Consider the following 17,142-nt stretch of genomic DNA (forward strand, 5'->3'; position numbering starts at 1 on the left):
CATTCTCGCTCTGTTGTCCTCCTACATCTCCCAGCTCTCAACTTTTTTCTTTAGCTGTTCTGTTAAGGGGTCATGTCCGTTATTCCTCTGCCTCACTGAAGGCTGATTGGCTTTATTTTCCTGACTCACCACCAGGGGTCAGCTACCTGAGTGTCTGGCAGAGAGACAGACGAGAGCCAAACCTTACATGCTAGTAAAATCCTATTGTGAGAGGAAAAAAGGGGGTGGGTGTGTGGGGTGGGGGGGCGTCCTGTTTGCTTATTTGATCTTGAAACAACATCTATTTGCCATTCATCATACATTTATATAAAAAAAGAAAAAGAAAAAAGAAACACTACACTCCGACATTCCTCCACAAACACACACCTACAATTAGGAGGGAATCTATTGTCCTACTAAGTCAGGGGGCTGTTGCTAGGCAACCTCTATTTCTAAGGTGAAAAAGACCGCTGAGGGAGAATAGTGAGAGACAGGGAAAGCTAGATAGAGGGAGGGATGTAATGAGCGTCTGAAAGTAGGAGGAGGAGGGGTTGACCACAGGAAACGCTCACTTAATCATTCAAACCGCATGCAAATAAAGACACTCATCCTCTAACACACACAAACAAGCACTTTCCTCTTTTCCTTCTCTCTCCTGCCATCCTCAGTCCATGTATATGCATGGTGAGGATACTGGTGCTGCAAAACAAGGGTTGGTTGTATGGACAGCTGCGAGGAGGCGTATCTGTATGTTAATATGTGCTTAAGAGCAAGCCGGGTTATGTACTAGAATGGTTTTTAATGAGCTCCGGGAGGATTTTTTTTTTTTTAGCTGGGAACATTTCTCAGTGACTGTATGGATGCGTGTGTAAATGTCATGGGAGCTTATGCAGAGCAACATCAAATACAATGGAAATCAGACAGTCTCACAGTCTTGGCTGGAAGCGCTGCTTGGCTTCTTCTTAGACACAACTTAACTAACGCTCAGTATCACAAGTATGCTGACTCAGCCTTCTACTGGGAATTGTATTTTGGTTTTTCATGTGTCCCAGCAAATCAACAGTAGACTACAAAGTGGATGTCTCGTGGATGAAAATAATTTCATGGTATGTAAACAGCTCAGCCATGTTTAAAATGACAGTGGTGTGAAAAAAGCAGCTCTGGAGTGTTTCAGTATTATTACTACTGTCAGAAGTTGAGGTAATGCACCTATCAGCTGTTTGCAGGCCACAATTAAGGTACAAAAATAGAAGAAGAAAGCCTCGCTGACTACCAGATGTTGATAAAATGTGTTGTGACGTAAACAGGAGAAAAATGCTGAGCCAAAAACTACTACAGTCGAACAAAAGTCCTGTGTGGAACACAAGAAATGAAAATGAGGACCAATGCAAACTCTCCTGCACCTAACCACTGTTATGTGAGAGTGGTTGTGGGAGGGTGGGATCATCAAAGAATGATTCCCAGTGAATCTGAATGGTGCTTTTGCTTAAAATGTCTATTCCTTCACAATGAGAATCAGTCTCAATGCCGCACCTAATAGTACCTTTAAATAGGACTTCAAAATGTGCCAGGTTTCTTATAAAATTGTCTGTTATAATCAAACTATTCATTAAGTGTTACTGAATGAGTACTTTAGTCAAACTGGCTTCAGTAAGAAAAAGAGCTTTGAAAAGACATTTGTGTATAATCTAAAAGACCGCGCATGTCTCAGTTTGGATAAAGGAGTTCTCATATTGAAAGCCAACCTATTAAAGAAGGCAATTGAAGCCATTTTCATGAACAGAGGTGCAAGTGAGACAGCAAATCACCATCAGATTGGACTTCAGGGGGTCTTTAAACTGCCAGTTTTATAGTACAAAGCACTTTGTGACGGGTGACTGCACCCATGTGAGAATCATGCAAACAACTGCTTTCGGTGAATTCACTGCAAGCTGCAAGTGGAGCTCCACTCAGTATGTTACTGAGTGGATGCCATGCTTAATTACGTGTAGCAACCTTTTTCCGTCTTATAAGAACTGTAGCTTTTTATCAAACAGGAAACAGAAGAGAAAGAATATACAAAAGAAACAGGGGAAATAAACAGCGACACACTTGCCAATAACTACACAGGAACAAGGGAAGTGAAACCAAATGTGGCCTGCAGCACATGTGTGAGCTTTTAATCATCTGAAGAATGAATCAAAAAGAAATCTGAAAGGCTCACTTTGGAAAGCTCTTAAGTTAAGCAGGCTGCCAATGCACTATGTACGTCCTTTCACTTCTTTTTATATTCTTTTGGGGTTTTTTTTACTGGGAAATCTAATAACTATAAATCTATAGTTTTCACTAGCACAGACCCTCTGCAAACAGTGGCATAGATGACTGTCATTTACTTAAGGTTAGTCAATGCTTATTAGAGTATTAATTAAACTACAATATATAATATATTAAATTACATTTTATTATCTCAATTTATTAGAGATAAAGCCCTGGATGAAAATTAAATTACACATGCAAGGCCTCAACACAGACAGCACAGTACTTCTACTACCAAAGAGGTCAAAATTAGAAAATCAAGGTGCAACTGAAGTGAGAGCAAGATAAAAGATTGAAGTAACAATAATTCTTGACAGAGCTGTCACTCATCCACTCCGTCAGCTGGTTGAGGTGCAATATTTGACTCACAGCCCTGGAACTGCGTTATTATTACTAATGACGTTCTTATGTGCTCAGATAAATGGGATTATTTTAGTTCTGCTCAACTGATCTGCAGCCTTTAACTCCACACATCGTGCCTTTCTAGTTGACAGATTATTGAAAAGGATTTCGTCACGCTTATCTGAGAGACACTTCAGAATCCATACTAAGTCTTCATCAGCTCCTCTGTTCTGCGGGATCCCTCAAAGCTCAATCATTGGACCAATTATGTTTTCATTGCATACTATATTAATCCTGAATCATCTTGAGAGCATTGCTTACCTGTATTTTTCTGTTAATCCAACAAAAGGCTCTGCTACCTCAGTCAATGTTTCAGTGCTATTAGTGATTGGATGTCTTCAAAATTCCTCTGTCCTAGTAAAACTGAGGCTCTTGTGTTCCAGTTCTGCTTCTCTATGGAGACTGTTCTTTACTTTAGCCCTCACATTAGCAACATCACATCATATGATCAGAGACTTGGTGTTATTTTTCTCCATCTTTGGGCTTACAGTCTTGTTTCTTTTATCTAACAAACATCTCGCCCTTATTTCCATCCAGTGAAACTTCGAATTCATTTTTAAATTATTAGTTACATATAAAGCCCTACATTGCAAGTCTCCTGCATATACAGCAACAATGCTGACACCTTATTCCACCAGTCAGCCTGGCTGGTCTCTAGAGACTGCTCCCTGATCCTATTTTAAATCTGGAGGCTTCTGTAGCACCTACACTTTGGAACAGCCTTCCCCAGCCCATCAGTTTTGGCTGAATCAGTGGTTTGCTTTAAACTTAGAATGATAGAATGATTTTGGGTTTCTGTACAAACCAAAATTTTGTATGGAAATATGTAAATAACAAACTACTGTAAGACCGTAAACTTGTATGTACCTTATTCTGGGATACATACACTTCTATGTTTTAAAGTGGTGCAACCTCCCTGCTTTTACTCTGGTTGCTACCAAGCTGCACCAGTTGTGAGCTGTAGCAGGGAAACGCTCTGGGATTCTGCTTTGTCGGACTTCTTTCAAGTTTCAAGTGGACACTTTCCATTTTCTAAAGGTGATTTTGAGAATCTCCTAGCAATCAAAGCAATCACAAGCTGTTTTTTGGTGTAGCACCCCCTTTGTGATCAAGTTTACCCAACGACAGCTAGCAAACCAAAAAACCAAAAACCAATCAACAATTGGTCAAGTAATACACATTTTTCCAGAGTAACTGGAGTTTGGGAGGGGGTTGCCAACCAGTCTCTAACCCTCTGTGACTGAGAAGTAAGTACATCCTTTTTGAATATCATAGCATTTTATATTAATTATTGTGTAAAGGATGACGAAAAGCGCTGTGAACAATGAATTTGGTCCAGAGGTGATTGAGAAGATGGAGAAGCTGAAGATATTTAAACAGTATATAGTTTTTGTTTTAATGTATGGGTTCCTATATTTAGCGACAGTCCAGCCAGACCTACCTGTGCATAGTCCCGCTCCAGTTGTCCTTTCTTCAGACTATAGCTCCTGCAACAACAAAAAAAAGAAACTTACTGAAATGTACAGAGGATAAATGAAACAACAGATAGATTCATAATGTATATATCACAACAGATAACATGTAGGAATACAGATAGCAAATAAATCATCATCAAAAGCATCAAGGCCTATTGCTTTGTTACACAGGAGGCAGAAAAAACAGACCTGATGTTTATTTTCAGTGACAGTTTGTGTACTGTGTGTTCATTATGATGAGAAAGCACAAATGCTGCAATCCCACCGAGTATGCCAGGGGAGAGCTTGGTGACCACAACATTATGCAAGGATGGAATTACCACTCTCTCTTTATTTCTCAACGACTCTTTTTAAAAATACCTTCTGAATTTATGACCCACACAAAGCAACCTTTCCCCTCGCCCCGTTGATGTGAGTCAACAACATCCTGGAGTTGAAGAGACAGTGAAAGCTCTTATCACAGCCCAATGTTATGCAGAATTAAAAACATAACATTACATATGTGATTACACAAACAGATACATATTTTGGCCATGAATGTGAATGGACAAAGCATCATGTACAGTTGATTGGATCTAAATATTTTTATATATATCTCACTATGCGTGTGTAACATGTATTCTCGAGTTAAATGCATAGTTCATCAGATGCGAGCCCAGCTAACTAACTCAATACCACTTTTAAAGCTTTTTACAAATCTTATCACATTTTTCACTGTGATTTATTTCTTAGAAACTTGCAAGGGGCTTTCTGTGGATGGTTACTGGAGCTGTTAAAAAACAGTTATTACAGTACAATAGCTCCATATTGGAAAAATGTGTCTTCAAATCAAATCAAATTCAAATTTTATTTGTCACACACACACAACCATACACAGTATGACATGGGGGTGAAATGCTTGTAGCTGTACAATGGCCGTCTTATATTAGTTGGCACTAGAGCTGGGCGATAGAACGATAACGATATGTATCGCGATATAACTTTTACTCGATAGAGAAATTAAACTATCGCGATAGACCTCGCCGCTCTTGTCCTCTTAAAAAAAAAAAAAAAAAGGTCAGCCAATCCAAATTAAGTAGCGCTGAGCCGAACCAATCACAGCCGCAGCGTCACGTCACGTGACTTGTTACATACAGCACAAGTGCCAAGCCGCACATGTGTATTTGTTTGGGAAGCAGCCAGCCACCGTACCGCCCGGGTAATGGAGGAAATGAGTGTGCCGACTAGAAAAATCAACCGAGCGTGACCGAAGAGAAAACAGATGATGGTTCCAATGCCGGAGAGATTGTCGAATGGAAGAGCCATAGAAGTTCCGTATTGTGAAGGTATTTCGGCTATTTCAAGTCTGACAAAAAACAGAGTAGCGTGCACTGTAAATTGTGCCGAAAGCAAGTCTGGAAATACAATAAACTGGTGCATGCGTCACACTGTGCGCCACGTTATTGTTTCGGTGAAATGAATTTCTACAATACTGTTACTGTTAATTCTACTCTGCAGTGTTTAAATGCTTACATATACACACAGTTACTGTCCGTCCACACATACGACTCGGTTCTGCTTCTATGCCCCAGCTTTGTTTACTTTTTCCCACCGAGGCTTCTAGACTTCTGATTGGCCAACATTTCTGCACGGTTAGGAATCTAGCGTCACCTGCTGCTTTGGCATGTTCATAGCAGCGTTTTCCTTCATTTCTGCCTTTACGTGTGAACGGGATTATTTTTTAAAACGAAAACAGAAAATCTCAGTTTTCAAAAATACCCGTGTACGTGTGGACGTAGCCTCAGTCTCTGACTGGAAGCTCTAATTCGTCATTCGGCTTTTGTCAGACTAAAGTAACTGTTAAAACTGTTTGAAAAGCTAAGCTATACAACAAGGAGAAATTGAGAATTTCCTTTTAGTTCTCAGTTTATTTGATATTGACAAAAGTTAGTTTTGTCTGTTCTTCTGTAAAACAAACTAAGATTTATTTTTAGAATTAATATTTTGTTTCTAAGTGGAATTGACAATTTAGTCGTCTGTTTTGTTTGTTCTATTTTGAAACTTAAACGCTTTAGCGGCTGCCTTTTGTGTAGTTTGCAATATTTGCCTTTATTTATCTGAAAAAGTCTCATGTTCCTTAAGTACATCTACCCTGTTGAACTTATTATGGGAAATAAATATTTAAATAAAAACAAGCTGCTGATTATTTCACATTTTACTTGTGAGCAACGGCACATTTAAATCTTACAAATATAGTTATTTGGCTTATATCGTGATAGATATCGTTATCGCCTGAAATGAAAAAAACATATCGTGATATGAAAAAATCTTATATCGCCCAGCTCTAGTTGGCACTAATAGCAAAAAGGTCTAGCAGGAAAATATTATTAAACCAAAAAGCACTGCTGGGATTTGAACTAAGGATCTCCTATTTACTAGACAGGCGCTTTAAACAACTAAGCCACAGAGATACAACTGCAAAGCCTATTTAACCTTACCATATTGTTGCAACATCATAGTATGATCAGGCACTCTGCTTCCTGTACACTTATTAATGATTATGATTGGTCAGTTGCTGCCAATGCCACCCACCCCTGAGAGAGCTGAAGAGAGGCATGGAGGCTAAGCAGGAATCAACATTTTTTTCAAAAGAAGTTCAGGTCAGACCAGAAAAAAGCCATGGACATTTTTAGCTATTCTAAAAGTTATGACTGAAATGATGATCACATGAATTTTATTTTGCTATTAAAGACTTGTATTAGCAGAAATAAATAACTTTAATGTTGATGTATGCCACCTAAGAGAAAAGACAGCAGGCATTTTCCTCCTGCTCTGGGTTGGTAATGTGGATGGAGACTCTTTGGAAAAAAACACTAGTGTGGATGAGCGTTATTCTCACATGCAAATGAGGGTATTGTGTTTAGGTGTCAAGAATAACCTAATCATTAGCATTAACCTTTAGTTCATTCACATGTAGATATCCAGAGCTCTGTGGCCCACGCAGAAGCACACTTGATCACACTTGATCACACTTGGGTAACTTGTTCAGGCTTTATTGGACAAGGACTTTTACACAGATTATTCTTTGCGTGAAACAACAAATAGCAGATTGGCAGAAATATGAGCCTCAGTTAAAGTTGGGGGGTGGGGTGGGGTGGGGTGGGATGAGGGGGGCATGAAAACATGACAGAATATAAACTACTACCAGAAATAATCTGTATCTGGAAGAAGACGTATACTGACTCCATTATAGGCATTACAAGCTGGTGCTTACACCCACTCAAGATACCTTCGGAGCAGCACTGCTGTAGCTCAATGTTAATTTAACATGGCTTTGAGAAATGAGCACCATTATACCCTAGTTTTGAAAACGCAATAGCTCGAGGCTTTTTGCTTTGTATCATCAGATAAAGCAGCGCAGGGTACATTCAGTCCCAGTATGTATCCCATGTTGACATTGCTGGAATAATTACAACCACACTTCTTATTATTGTACAATATATTTTAACTTCAAGTCACCGAACCAATGCTGTCTTAAATCCGATCAAGACAACAGACTGTTAACATCTAAAATCAAGTACCATCAGGAAAGGCGAACAGTGGAAGAAGACACAGAGGGGAAGACAACACTGTAAGAGTAGACAGAATAATTACCACCAATGGCCTGTATGATAATTACAGCCCAAACAAATAGGGTAGTGCTTCGTGTCAAACCTTTCCCCAGACATCATTTCTGTGTTAAAGCTGCTATATCCAGTCTGGTTTCCAAACACAGGCTGCTTAGCAAATTTCTTTTAAATAAGAGACTGTAGTAAATCAAATCAAATCAAATCAAATCACTTTTTATTGTCACATCACATGTGCAGGCACACTGGCACAGCACATGCGAGTGAAATTCTTGTGTGCGAGCCCCACAAGCAACAGAGATGTGCAAACACAACAACACAAACGAGCAAAATACAAGAATGGCCAACCTGAAACTAATAAATATATGTACAATATATAATAGTGTATGCATTTCTGGATGTGTATACTAAATATTTTCCTACGTGTGTGTGTGTGTGTGTGTGTGTGTGTGTGTGTGTGTGTGTGTGTGTGTGTATACACATTTTTACAAATTAAATAGTAAAAAAATAAAATAATAATAATAATAATAATAATAATAATAATAATAATAAAATATATAAAATATACAGAGTTGAATATGTGCAAAACAAGTGGCATTTATATACAGTATGTAGTGCATAATGTTGAAGTTCCAGTAGTGAAGCTGAGGTGTCTATGACGTGTTCAGCAGTCTGATGGCCTGATGGAAAAAGCTGTCTCTCAGTCTGCTGGTACGGGACCAGATGCTGCAGAACCTCCTTCCTGATGGAAGCAGTCTGAACAGTTTATGGCTGGGGTGACTGGAGTCCTTGATGATCCTCCCCGCTTTCCTCAGGCACCGCTTCCTGTAAATCTGCACCATTGCCATTTATCACTGATCTGCTGCAAGAGGCTGGAGCATGTGTTTACTATTTAACCCCGCCCCGTGCTTGTCCGCTGAAATACGACACGCACACTCCCCCAAACAGGCCTGTCCACATGTGGGCTTAGTATCCGCTCTCTGAAAGGGACACACGCATTTGCAGCACACAGGCCTCGTTGGCGCAGTAGGCAGCGCGTCAGTCTCATAATCTGAAGGTCGTGAGTTCGAGCCTCACACGGGGCAGATGTTTTAAAATTGTCAACTAAGCAAAATAGCAAAGCACATGTGCCTTGAAGTGAAACATCGGACAGATTTCTTGCATTACATGTTACTGAGTCACAGAGGCATGCTCCTGCTAGTTGCTCAACAACCACGTTTGAAAACCTTGACAAACTTGTTAATTATACCTTGAAAAATCCTTCCTGCCTTTAAGGCAAAGCACAATCAAGAAATAACAGTGCTTTCACTTCACTCATAAAAACAACTGTCTAAACTAAAATCATTTCATGCTCCATGCTAAAGAAGGAAAAAGTATAGTTCTCATAATTAAATATATTAGTATATAATCTCAATTGATAGCCAAGGTTAACATAGGTGGAATTAATGGTGTTTGTATCACATTGCATAGGTCTATGGTTACACACATTGAGTGACATTCTTGCGAGCTTCATGCATCAGCCTTAAGGCAATGGCTCAAATGTTCTGATGGAAAAAGAATGGGAGAGTCATCATAGAGTAAAAAATAAATACATTTTAAGAATCATCTATCAGTACCAATGAGATGTATGTGGACCTCATGCGTGTTCCTGTTTTTCCATCCGATTGTTCAGTCTGACGTCACTAGCCGTGTCTGGACCTAAACTCCGCTGCAGGTCCATATATCAAACGATCACTGTGGCATTACTGAGAGTTGAAAAACTGTCTAAAGTCTTTCATCTTTAATAAATTGATCAGCTTTCTGCTCTACCAGGTGTAACAATTGAGTTTAACATCCAGGCATCCATGAAAACGGAATTTATGACATTTAACGGAGTTAGAAGTTAGCAGGGAGTTAGCTCGCTAGCTTCTATCTAAATACAATATAGCATGTCCTGACTGCGGGGTTTTGGAAACAAATTAAAACGTACAGCTCTGTTATCACTTCCAGCATAAATGAAGACAGAAAACTAAACAGCAGTGACGTTTGTAGGGTTACTGAAGTTGGGCTAGCTGGTATATAATGATGTGCTACGTGACCACTAGCGACACAGCTATGTTAGCATAATATAAACAAGCTAACTTTTTTTCCACTCGATAAAAGTTAACGTGAGTGTTCTCGGTGGTCAGAAACAAATGTAATCGCATGGCAGGATGCTGTAAAAGGACCAAACTTCAGCCAGGAGAACAACTGAGATAATCCATCCACAATACGAGGTAGTTCATTCATATACTGCTGCATGGGCTGGGCTGTAGCTACATCCTAAGGTTTTAAAAACTGAGCTTAAATAAATCATTAGTGGTAATAAAAGCTGAGGGAGGTCAACAGGGATCACTGACTGTTTTAGGAGCTTTTTGAGATCAAATAGAAGAAAATACAAAACATTAAACATGTTAACAACACAAAAGCTATATTAAACGCAGACTACTTTAGGCCCGGAAGTAGGATTCGTCGCGTCATCACTGAACAACCGGATAGCAGGGGCTAAGCTTAAGGGCAAACAACAGTACAAGCACAAACAAGTTACTCCTATAACTGGTTGTACTTTATCATGATGCATATGCGCTGCCACAACACTGCATTGCTGACAATGAGTGCAGGATTTCCTTCTTTGACCAAAACAGACACAGTATCTGCTGGTGTCTTAAATTAAGTGTCTTAAATTGTCCAAGAGTGTGCAAGTGTCTTAAATTACTTGGTACTAAATAGCAATGGAAAGGGAGAAAAATATTATTGAACAAGTGTAGCGGAGTTGGAACAAAAGGCACTGCTGGGATTCGAACCCAGGATCTCCTGTTTACTAGACAGGCGCTTTAACCAACTAAGCCACAGCGCCTACACAAAGAGACAACAGGATATCAATTCCGTGAGGTAATCCATCCACAATATGAGGTCAGTCATTAATATACTGCAACAACATGGGAATAGAGCAGCTGCGAGAGAATTCAACATTAATAATCAATGGTATGGAAGTGGAGGAAGCAAGAAGAATGAGTTGAGTAAAGTTTGACTTATCTGACTGTTTTGTTTCGCTTAATGCACCTTAATATCCGGTGCGCCTTATATATGAAAACAGACCTGCCATGGAAAAGAGCAACTCAAGTCAAAGCATTAGAAAATCAACTGCCTGTGCTATCTTTTTGAGTTTAACACACTACGGCAAGATACACAAGATTACTGCACTAGATGTTATGGTCCTGCCCCTGCAAGCTCTCCTGTAACTGCGTTGGATGACCTAATCTCATACTGTGAAAAAGCAGTTGGTATACCTTGTTGGTATAAGAGAATCCTTGCTGTTTTTAAGGCAAAGAAGCTAGGTGCAGTTTTCAGCAGTTTTCAATTTCTTCTGTATGACCAATCTCCTAAAAAGATTTAAATTAACATGCTTAACTTTCAATAGCTCCAAATGGCTGTAATGTCTAGTTTCTGGATCTGTCACCTGAACATACCACAGCACATATGGAAACATGACTGCTCGCTCTATTCACACACAATCGATCCTGCAAGCCTGAAACATACAAGTCAGAAAGTACAAACACAGAAATGCTGACAAACACTCATCCTCGCTGGGATCTTTGGACATGTCTGGGCTTTTCATGCTGCCATGGTTACAATCCAGTGTAGCCAGCATATGTAAACATCAACACCCAATTATCAGCTCGAAATGTCTTTCACACCCATTTTGCACATTCATGAGAAACTGTGTTCCTAAAATAGTCAATATAAACAGAATAGGCATTTCAGAGTGAGGTCTTAAAAGTTATATAGATTTAAGTAGTTATCTATTTGAAGATTATACTGTACTTCATGTTTGTGTCTATCTGCATTTGCCTTCTTCACCCCCTAGATTTATTCAGCTAACAATTCACATCTATCCCTTGAAAACCTCTCCATACCTTCACCTGCACCTCTATTTCGTGCCTCTCTCCCCTGCTCTGACCCTTTCTCTCTGGCTTGATGCACTCTGCTTCTTAACTACTTTTTCTCTACCCTGCTCCTTTTGTCTGCCCACCACGGGTGCGTGTGCGTAACTGAATGGTGTACGAGTCGAAAAGCCAGCATGTCAGCATCAGCTGTGTGTGAAGAAGAAAGGGAGGGAGAAAATGTGCAGGCTTGCAGATGAGTGTGTGTCCGACAGGAAATACTTAAGAGCCTGAGAGTGGACACAGTGGATGTGTGTGTTTGTATGTCTGTGCGTGAGTGCTGAGGGCAAGAGGAGCAAGAGGCTGAAAAGCAGAGAGAGGAAATGATCAAACATGAGAAAACAGCTGAGGTCAATGGTTAACGGGACACAGACTGAGATCAGTGACAAAAGGATAAGCAACATGAGTCACAGGGTGAGACAGAGGCCGAGGAGAATGGCCATGTTTTCACACTGGTGATCGACACGAGGCATAATACAGCAGATTTGCAGCAGTCTTTCCTCTCCAAGACCAAGCTGGCATTCAGCTCGAAACATGTTTACTTCATCTCAGAAAAGACAACAGTTGATAAGCTGAGATGAAATCTGAGTTCCCTTTACAATAAATTAATTCTACACAGGGTGTGTGCTAGTATTAAAGACAGCAGTACTAAGTATTAGAATAAAAACTCATCCTACCAGTTCTCTCCCCACACACACCTTTGCTATAACCCCACAAAACACTGACAGGCAAAAAGTAAATCTCTGATCATGTGTTTAGAGTTACTGTTATCTCTGTCCTCAAAGACTAAGACACTTTCTGTGACTGTGAAGGCAGCTGCTGCTCAATAATAATATATTATGACCAGGTTAAAAAAAATCACAGTGAAACTTTTACCATTACTCAATGATATATTGTTTTCTAAAGATATCATGGCAAAGCATTTGAGGCCGTGCTGGGGTGTGAGTCGGTGGCCAAATAATTTCCAACATCAGCTGGAATGCTTTTTTATTATGACCTCGTATTGTTTGTGATATCTGATTTTTTTGTCTATGTCTTCAGATTAATCAACTTTATGAAGATGAACAGTGTCGTTAAAACGGGTGCATTTGATGTTGTTCACCTTTATATCCCATTTGTAATTTTTGTATTAGTAACTTAAATCTGTCAAACAATTGGTAACTGAAAATGTTACAAATTGTAGGTTAAAATAAGTACTGGACTTTAGACTCACAGCTGCATGCTACAGATATCACTGCTGGAAAGAGAAAGAGAAAGAATGTCAGCATATAGGCAATATAAGACATAGATATAACTTCCAGGTTGGAAAAATAGAGTTCCACCTTCCACCCCATCTGAAGTGTGCCAAAGAGCAAAAGCTGTGGCTGCAAAAAGACTTCTGATCCTATACAAGTACAGTGGAACCCTGACTTACGAATACCCCATTTAACGAAAAATTCAAATTACGAAGGCACTTAATGGCAATATTTCTGCTCGTGTTACGGCAAAATGCCTGCGTAACGAAATCCGCTGACTCTGATTGGCTGAGCCCAGAATGCCCGCAATGCCCACAGTGCCTTCCGAATCATGTGACAACCCCTTGGCTTTTGTACTTGCACTTCGCTGTTCCACTTGAATGACGTATTGTTGCTGCAGTTTGCAATTAGCCTATAGCCTATCGTTCACTCAAAAGGCGCGATGGGTGCTTTGACTTACGAAAATTTTCGACTTACGAAAGACCCTCGGGAACGAATTCATTTCGTAAGTCGGGGTTCCACTGTATATGAGAAAACAGCTCTTGGTCTTGACCTCTGTTAACATCTTTCCTGATGAGTTTATGCACTCAGTCACTCGTTTTGGGTCCTTTTGATGACACCATGTTACAAAATGGATCATTACCATTGGATGAAACCAGACACAATTTGGCTAACAACTTCTAAAGAAGCTTCTTGGATGTGATCTGAAACGTCTTCAAGAAACTTAAAGATGTCCTGTCGCTTTTCTTTCCAGGCTCCTTAGATCGCCATGAGGTAGATGACTGAAAATCTACACACCTTTCTTGACATTTAAATTGTCGCAACAACTGAACTGATGAAGGACTTTTTGTCATGGCCTGGGTCTAGGGACCCAGGGCTCAGGCATTTTCAGTGTATGTTTATGTTTATGTTTTCCGTGTGTTGTATTGGTTTGCTCTCCATCTCTCCATGTGTCTCTGTGTGAGCTTCCGGAGGTGTGGGTTCGCTGAGGAGACTGCGAACCCGGAAGTGGTCTACTCGAGAGACGGCCGCACCTGCCGCTCGTCGTCCTCTGCCAGCTGCAGCAGATTACGCTCGTCTAGGAACGGCATTTAGGACTGCAGCTGAGCTGAGGCCGACGCTGGATCCTTGAGTCAGAACTCGTCAGTACTGCCGTGAGCTTTTACGTAACCTCCGCGGAAACAGATCCCCTGCTAACCCTCTGCCTTTTGTGTTACCAGGAATCGGGAGCGGAGTACGCCTCTAAAGTCACGGTGTGGGAATTGGAGTTTTTTGGAGTCGCCACCTTTCACTTCTCACGGACATCTGCACTGTGTGGGATTCAGGGAGAATCACCACGGGACCACAGTGCTGGGATTTTGTATATAGTTGTGTGTTTTTCACCTCCTGTAAATAAATCCACTGTCCTTCACTTAGAGTCTCGCATTTGGGCCCTGCTTTCACTGTCACTCCACGGTCTGCCATCGCAGCCCGTGACACTTTTATTGGCATTTTAATGTGAAAAGACTACTTGTTATTTAGAGCTCATTTTAGCCACTTTGCTTCAGCCTTACTTGATATCTGAGAACACTGTCAATGGTCCCAACAGGCCAACAAATGGCCAATCAACTTGCCCAAGAACTGACCCTGGACCATTGGTGAATCCTTTGTTTAGTTACTGTTCCTGATTTTTTTTTTTAATTAATTAAACATAATTGTTAAAGCTACTGCTGGTCAGTAAGAATGGATATTGATTCTAATATTGTTAGTGAGTGTACTAAGAGGTCAGATTTGGTTTATGATTGAAAGTGCAGCTGTAAACCAGAGGAATCTGAAAGCTCGTTGTTCATTTGCTCTGTCAAAATGTCTATTTACATTTTTCAAATACTCAGTGGTATTTCATATGCTCCCTTGCACTGACAGGTTACAAGTCTATTCAGCTCCATTCAGAGGCAATTTGATCCTCTCCCATTAAAAACACCCTTTGGAAAAGAGAGGGCCCTAGAGTAATTCACAGTTGCACTTTGATTTAATTCTAATAATTCTAAAGTACAAAAGAACTACAACCTTAAAAGAAGAAGAATGAAAAAATAATAAAAAGAAGAAAATAAAGATAAAGAGTAGATATTCATAAAAAAAATCTTTACCTACTTCAGGGGGGGGAAAAAACAAAATGAACAATTCAAAATGCCAGAAACACTTACACGAACGAAGGCCACAAGTTGAAAGACATAGGTCTACAACAGAGATGGAATGGATTATATTTAGCTGCTGAGAACTTTATTGTTCATCGGGTTATTTTTCCAAAGGACAAAATATTGCAAATCTTTAAAAATCCTCTGACTCCACCACAGAACAAATGGTTGCTTTAGCTGCTTAGGCTGTGACACTGAACTTTATTATATTATTACATAAAAACATAATGGTAAGGTTGAGCCACTGTTGCAGGATCACCTTATTTTAATACAGAAATAACCTTGTAACCAATATTTTGTCATTTCAACCCCAAGTATTATCCAGGGTCCTCTTATGATTCAGTCTGCAGTGTTATTTTGTCGAGTACAGATGTACCTACACCTAATTACATTATCAGGGTGTGAATCAGCCTTGCATTCATTTGTGTGTGAGTCTGGGTTTTTTTTAGTTTTTTAATGCAACAAGGCCTTGATATTCTGTTCCCCATCTTCCTTCATTATGGAGGCTGCAATGAAAAGCATTAATGAGAACTCTTGGTGGCACTTTTGGGTTCAAATCAGACAGTTTCATCTAGCTACTCAGCAAGGAGAGCCATTAGGTTTTAATGATATTTGCAGATAATTCCTAGGATTTGGTCAATTAATTTGCATGAAACACAAATTTCATTTATCCCAGTGAATCATGCAAAGGACAGACATGGGGGGTAAATCACATCCAGTCCAGCAATCTAGTCCGAGCATCAGCTTCCAGGCTGCTATTTTTATCATTTATTTTATCATTAATGTCGCAACATCTCCACAATTAATATTGCTCTTTATAAAGTCTCCACAGGGCACTCTGTCTGCAACATTCTGCATTTATTCTAAACAACATCACAGCCTGTCGAAGAGTTACCTTACAGCAAAATGAAGCTGCACAGTAAAGTATATATAGCACATTGTTCACTGATCTAAACTAACAGACAATAGCTAATGCATGGCCAAATGATAATGAGCACAGCACACTGTATGAGAGTATTTCTATGGTCAGCGCAGGATGATGCGTTTGTAGCTATTAAGGGAGACATAAGGGTATAGGGGATTTAGCTGGATTGAGGACACCAAGTTGACTCCCTGAATCCACCAACTCGTCATCATTTTCTCCTCTCTCCCGTTCTCTTGTCCTTCCTAACATTAGACTAGCTGAAATGCACTCCCAGAGGATGAAATACACGGTCCTTTCTCTTTCATCTTTCCTCCATTTTTTCCCGTTATCATTCCTCTCATACCTTGTACAGCTGACACACAGGCAGGAGACACAGTAGATATAAACTTGTATATGCGTGTGCATGTGTGTGTGACTGAGCGCTTTGATTAAAGCCAGTCTGTGGATTAATTAGGGTAAATAACCTCAGAGCTGCTTTTGGGATTTAAGTGTTAAAACCTAATGTGTGCTTCATACTAGAAATGTGTCTGTCAACCATGAATGTTTTTGTCATTGCTCTCCTGTAGGGTCCATCTTTTAAAAATACTGTATATGGAAACTATTTAGTCATAACTAGTCATGGTGACACCATCTCAGGAAAGGACTAGCTGAATCAGAGTCAGTTTCCAGAGGTCACGCATGCACTTTTACAAGGACAGCACAAAGCATGTTCGTCAATTGATTAGCTTTCTACTGTAGTCTAGTGACTGTTTGCAAGCATCAACTGTAGATATTAAGTCTGCATTCTGTCCCAGTGTAGATATGGGGCATGTTCCTACCTGCTTCTTCCCTTGGGAATCACTCAAGATCTTTGAGTGCATCCCAAGGATTGCTCTGAGTGTGGGATGTCCTGCCACCGCCCAAAAAAAGAATCTGTAGTCCTGAAAGCTGCAAACAGCTGCTTTGGTATTTGATTTGGTTTTTTTTAAGTAAAAAATAGAGCAGAAAATAATAACTGCAGAAATTATATTGAGAACGTATTTAGCAAATGTGTTGACAGTTATAATACTGATCTATTAATTGGAGAAACAGATGTCTAAAGTATGAAACT

The 17,142-nt window shown here is 39.9% G+C and overlaps 1 protein-coding gene and 1 long non-coding RNA gene across 3 annotated transcripts in view; one reads left to right on the forward strand and one right to left on the reverse strand.

Moving 5' to 3' along the window:
- fchsd2 (FCH and double SH3 domains 2) overlaps positions 1-17,142 on the reverse strand; it is a 77,441-nt gene that overhangs the window by 52,132 nt on the left and 8,167 nt on the right. For both annotated transcript variants that reach the window (XM_082502000.1, XM_082502001.1), the window contains exon 3: positions 4,118-4,163. In XM_082502000.1, the coding sequence (XP_082358126.1) occupies positions 4,118-4,163 (46 nt within the window). The remainder of the gene's footprint in view (positions 1-4,117; positions 4,164-17,142) is intronic.
- Positions 13,758-14,368, forward strand: LOC309687232. Its single transcript, XR_014270659.1, has 2 exons — positions 13,758-14,095; positions 14,174-14,368. It is a non-coding gene; the product is annotated as an uncharacterized lncRNA (long non-coding RNA).

The sequence above is a fragment of the Aulonocara stuartgranti genome, assembly GCF_965226115.1.
Source record: "Aulonocara stuartgranti genome assembly, chromosome: 14".
Taxonomy (NCBI): domain Eukaryota; kingdom Metazoa; phylum Chordata; class Actinopteri; order Cichliformes; family Cichlidae; genus Aulonocara; species Aulonocara stuartgranti.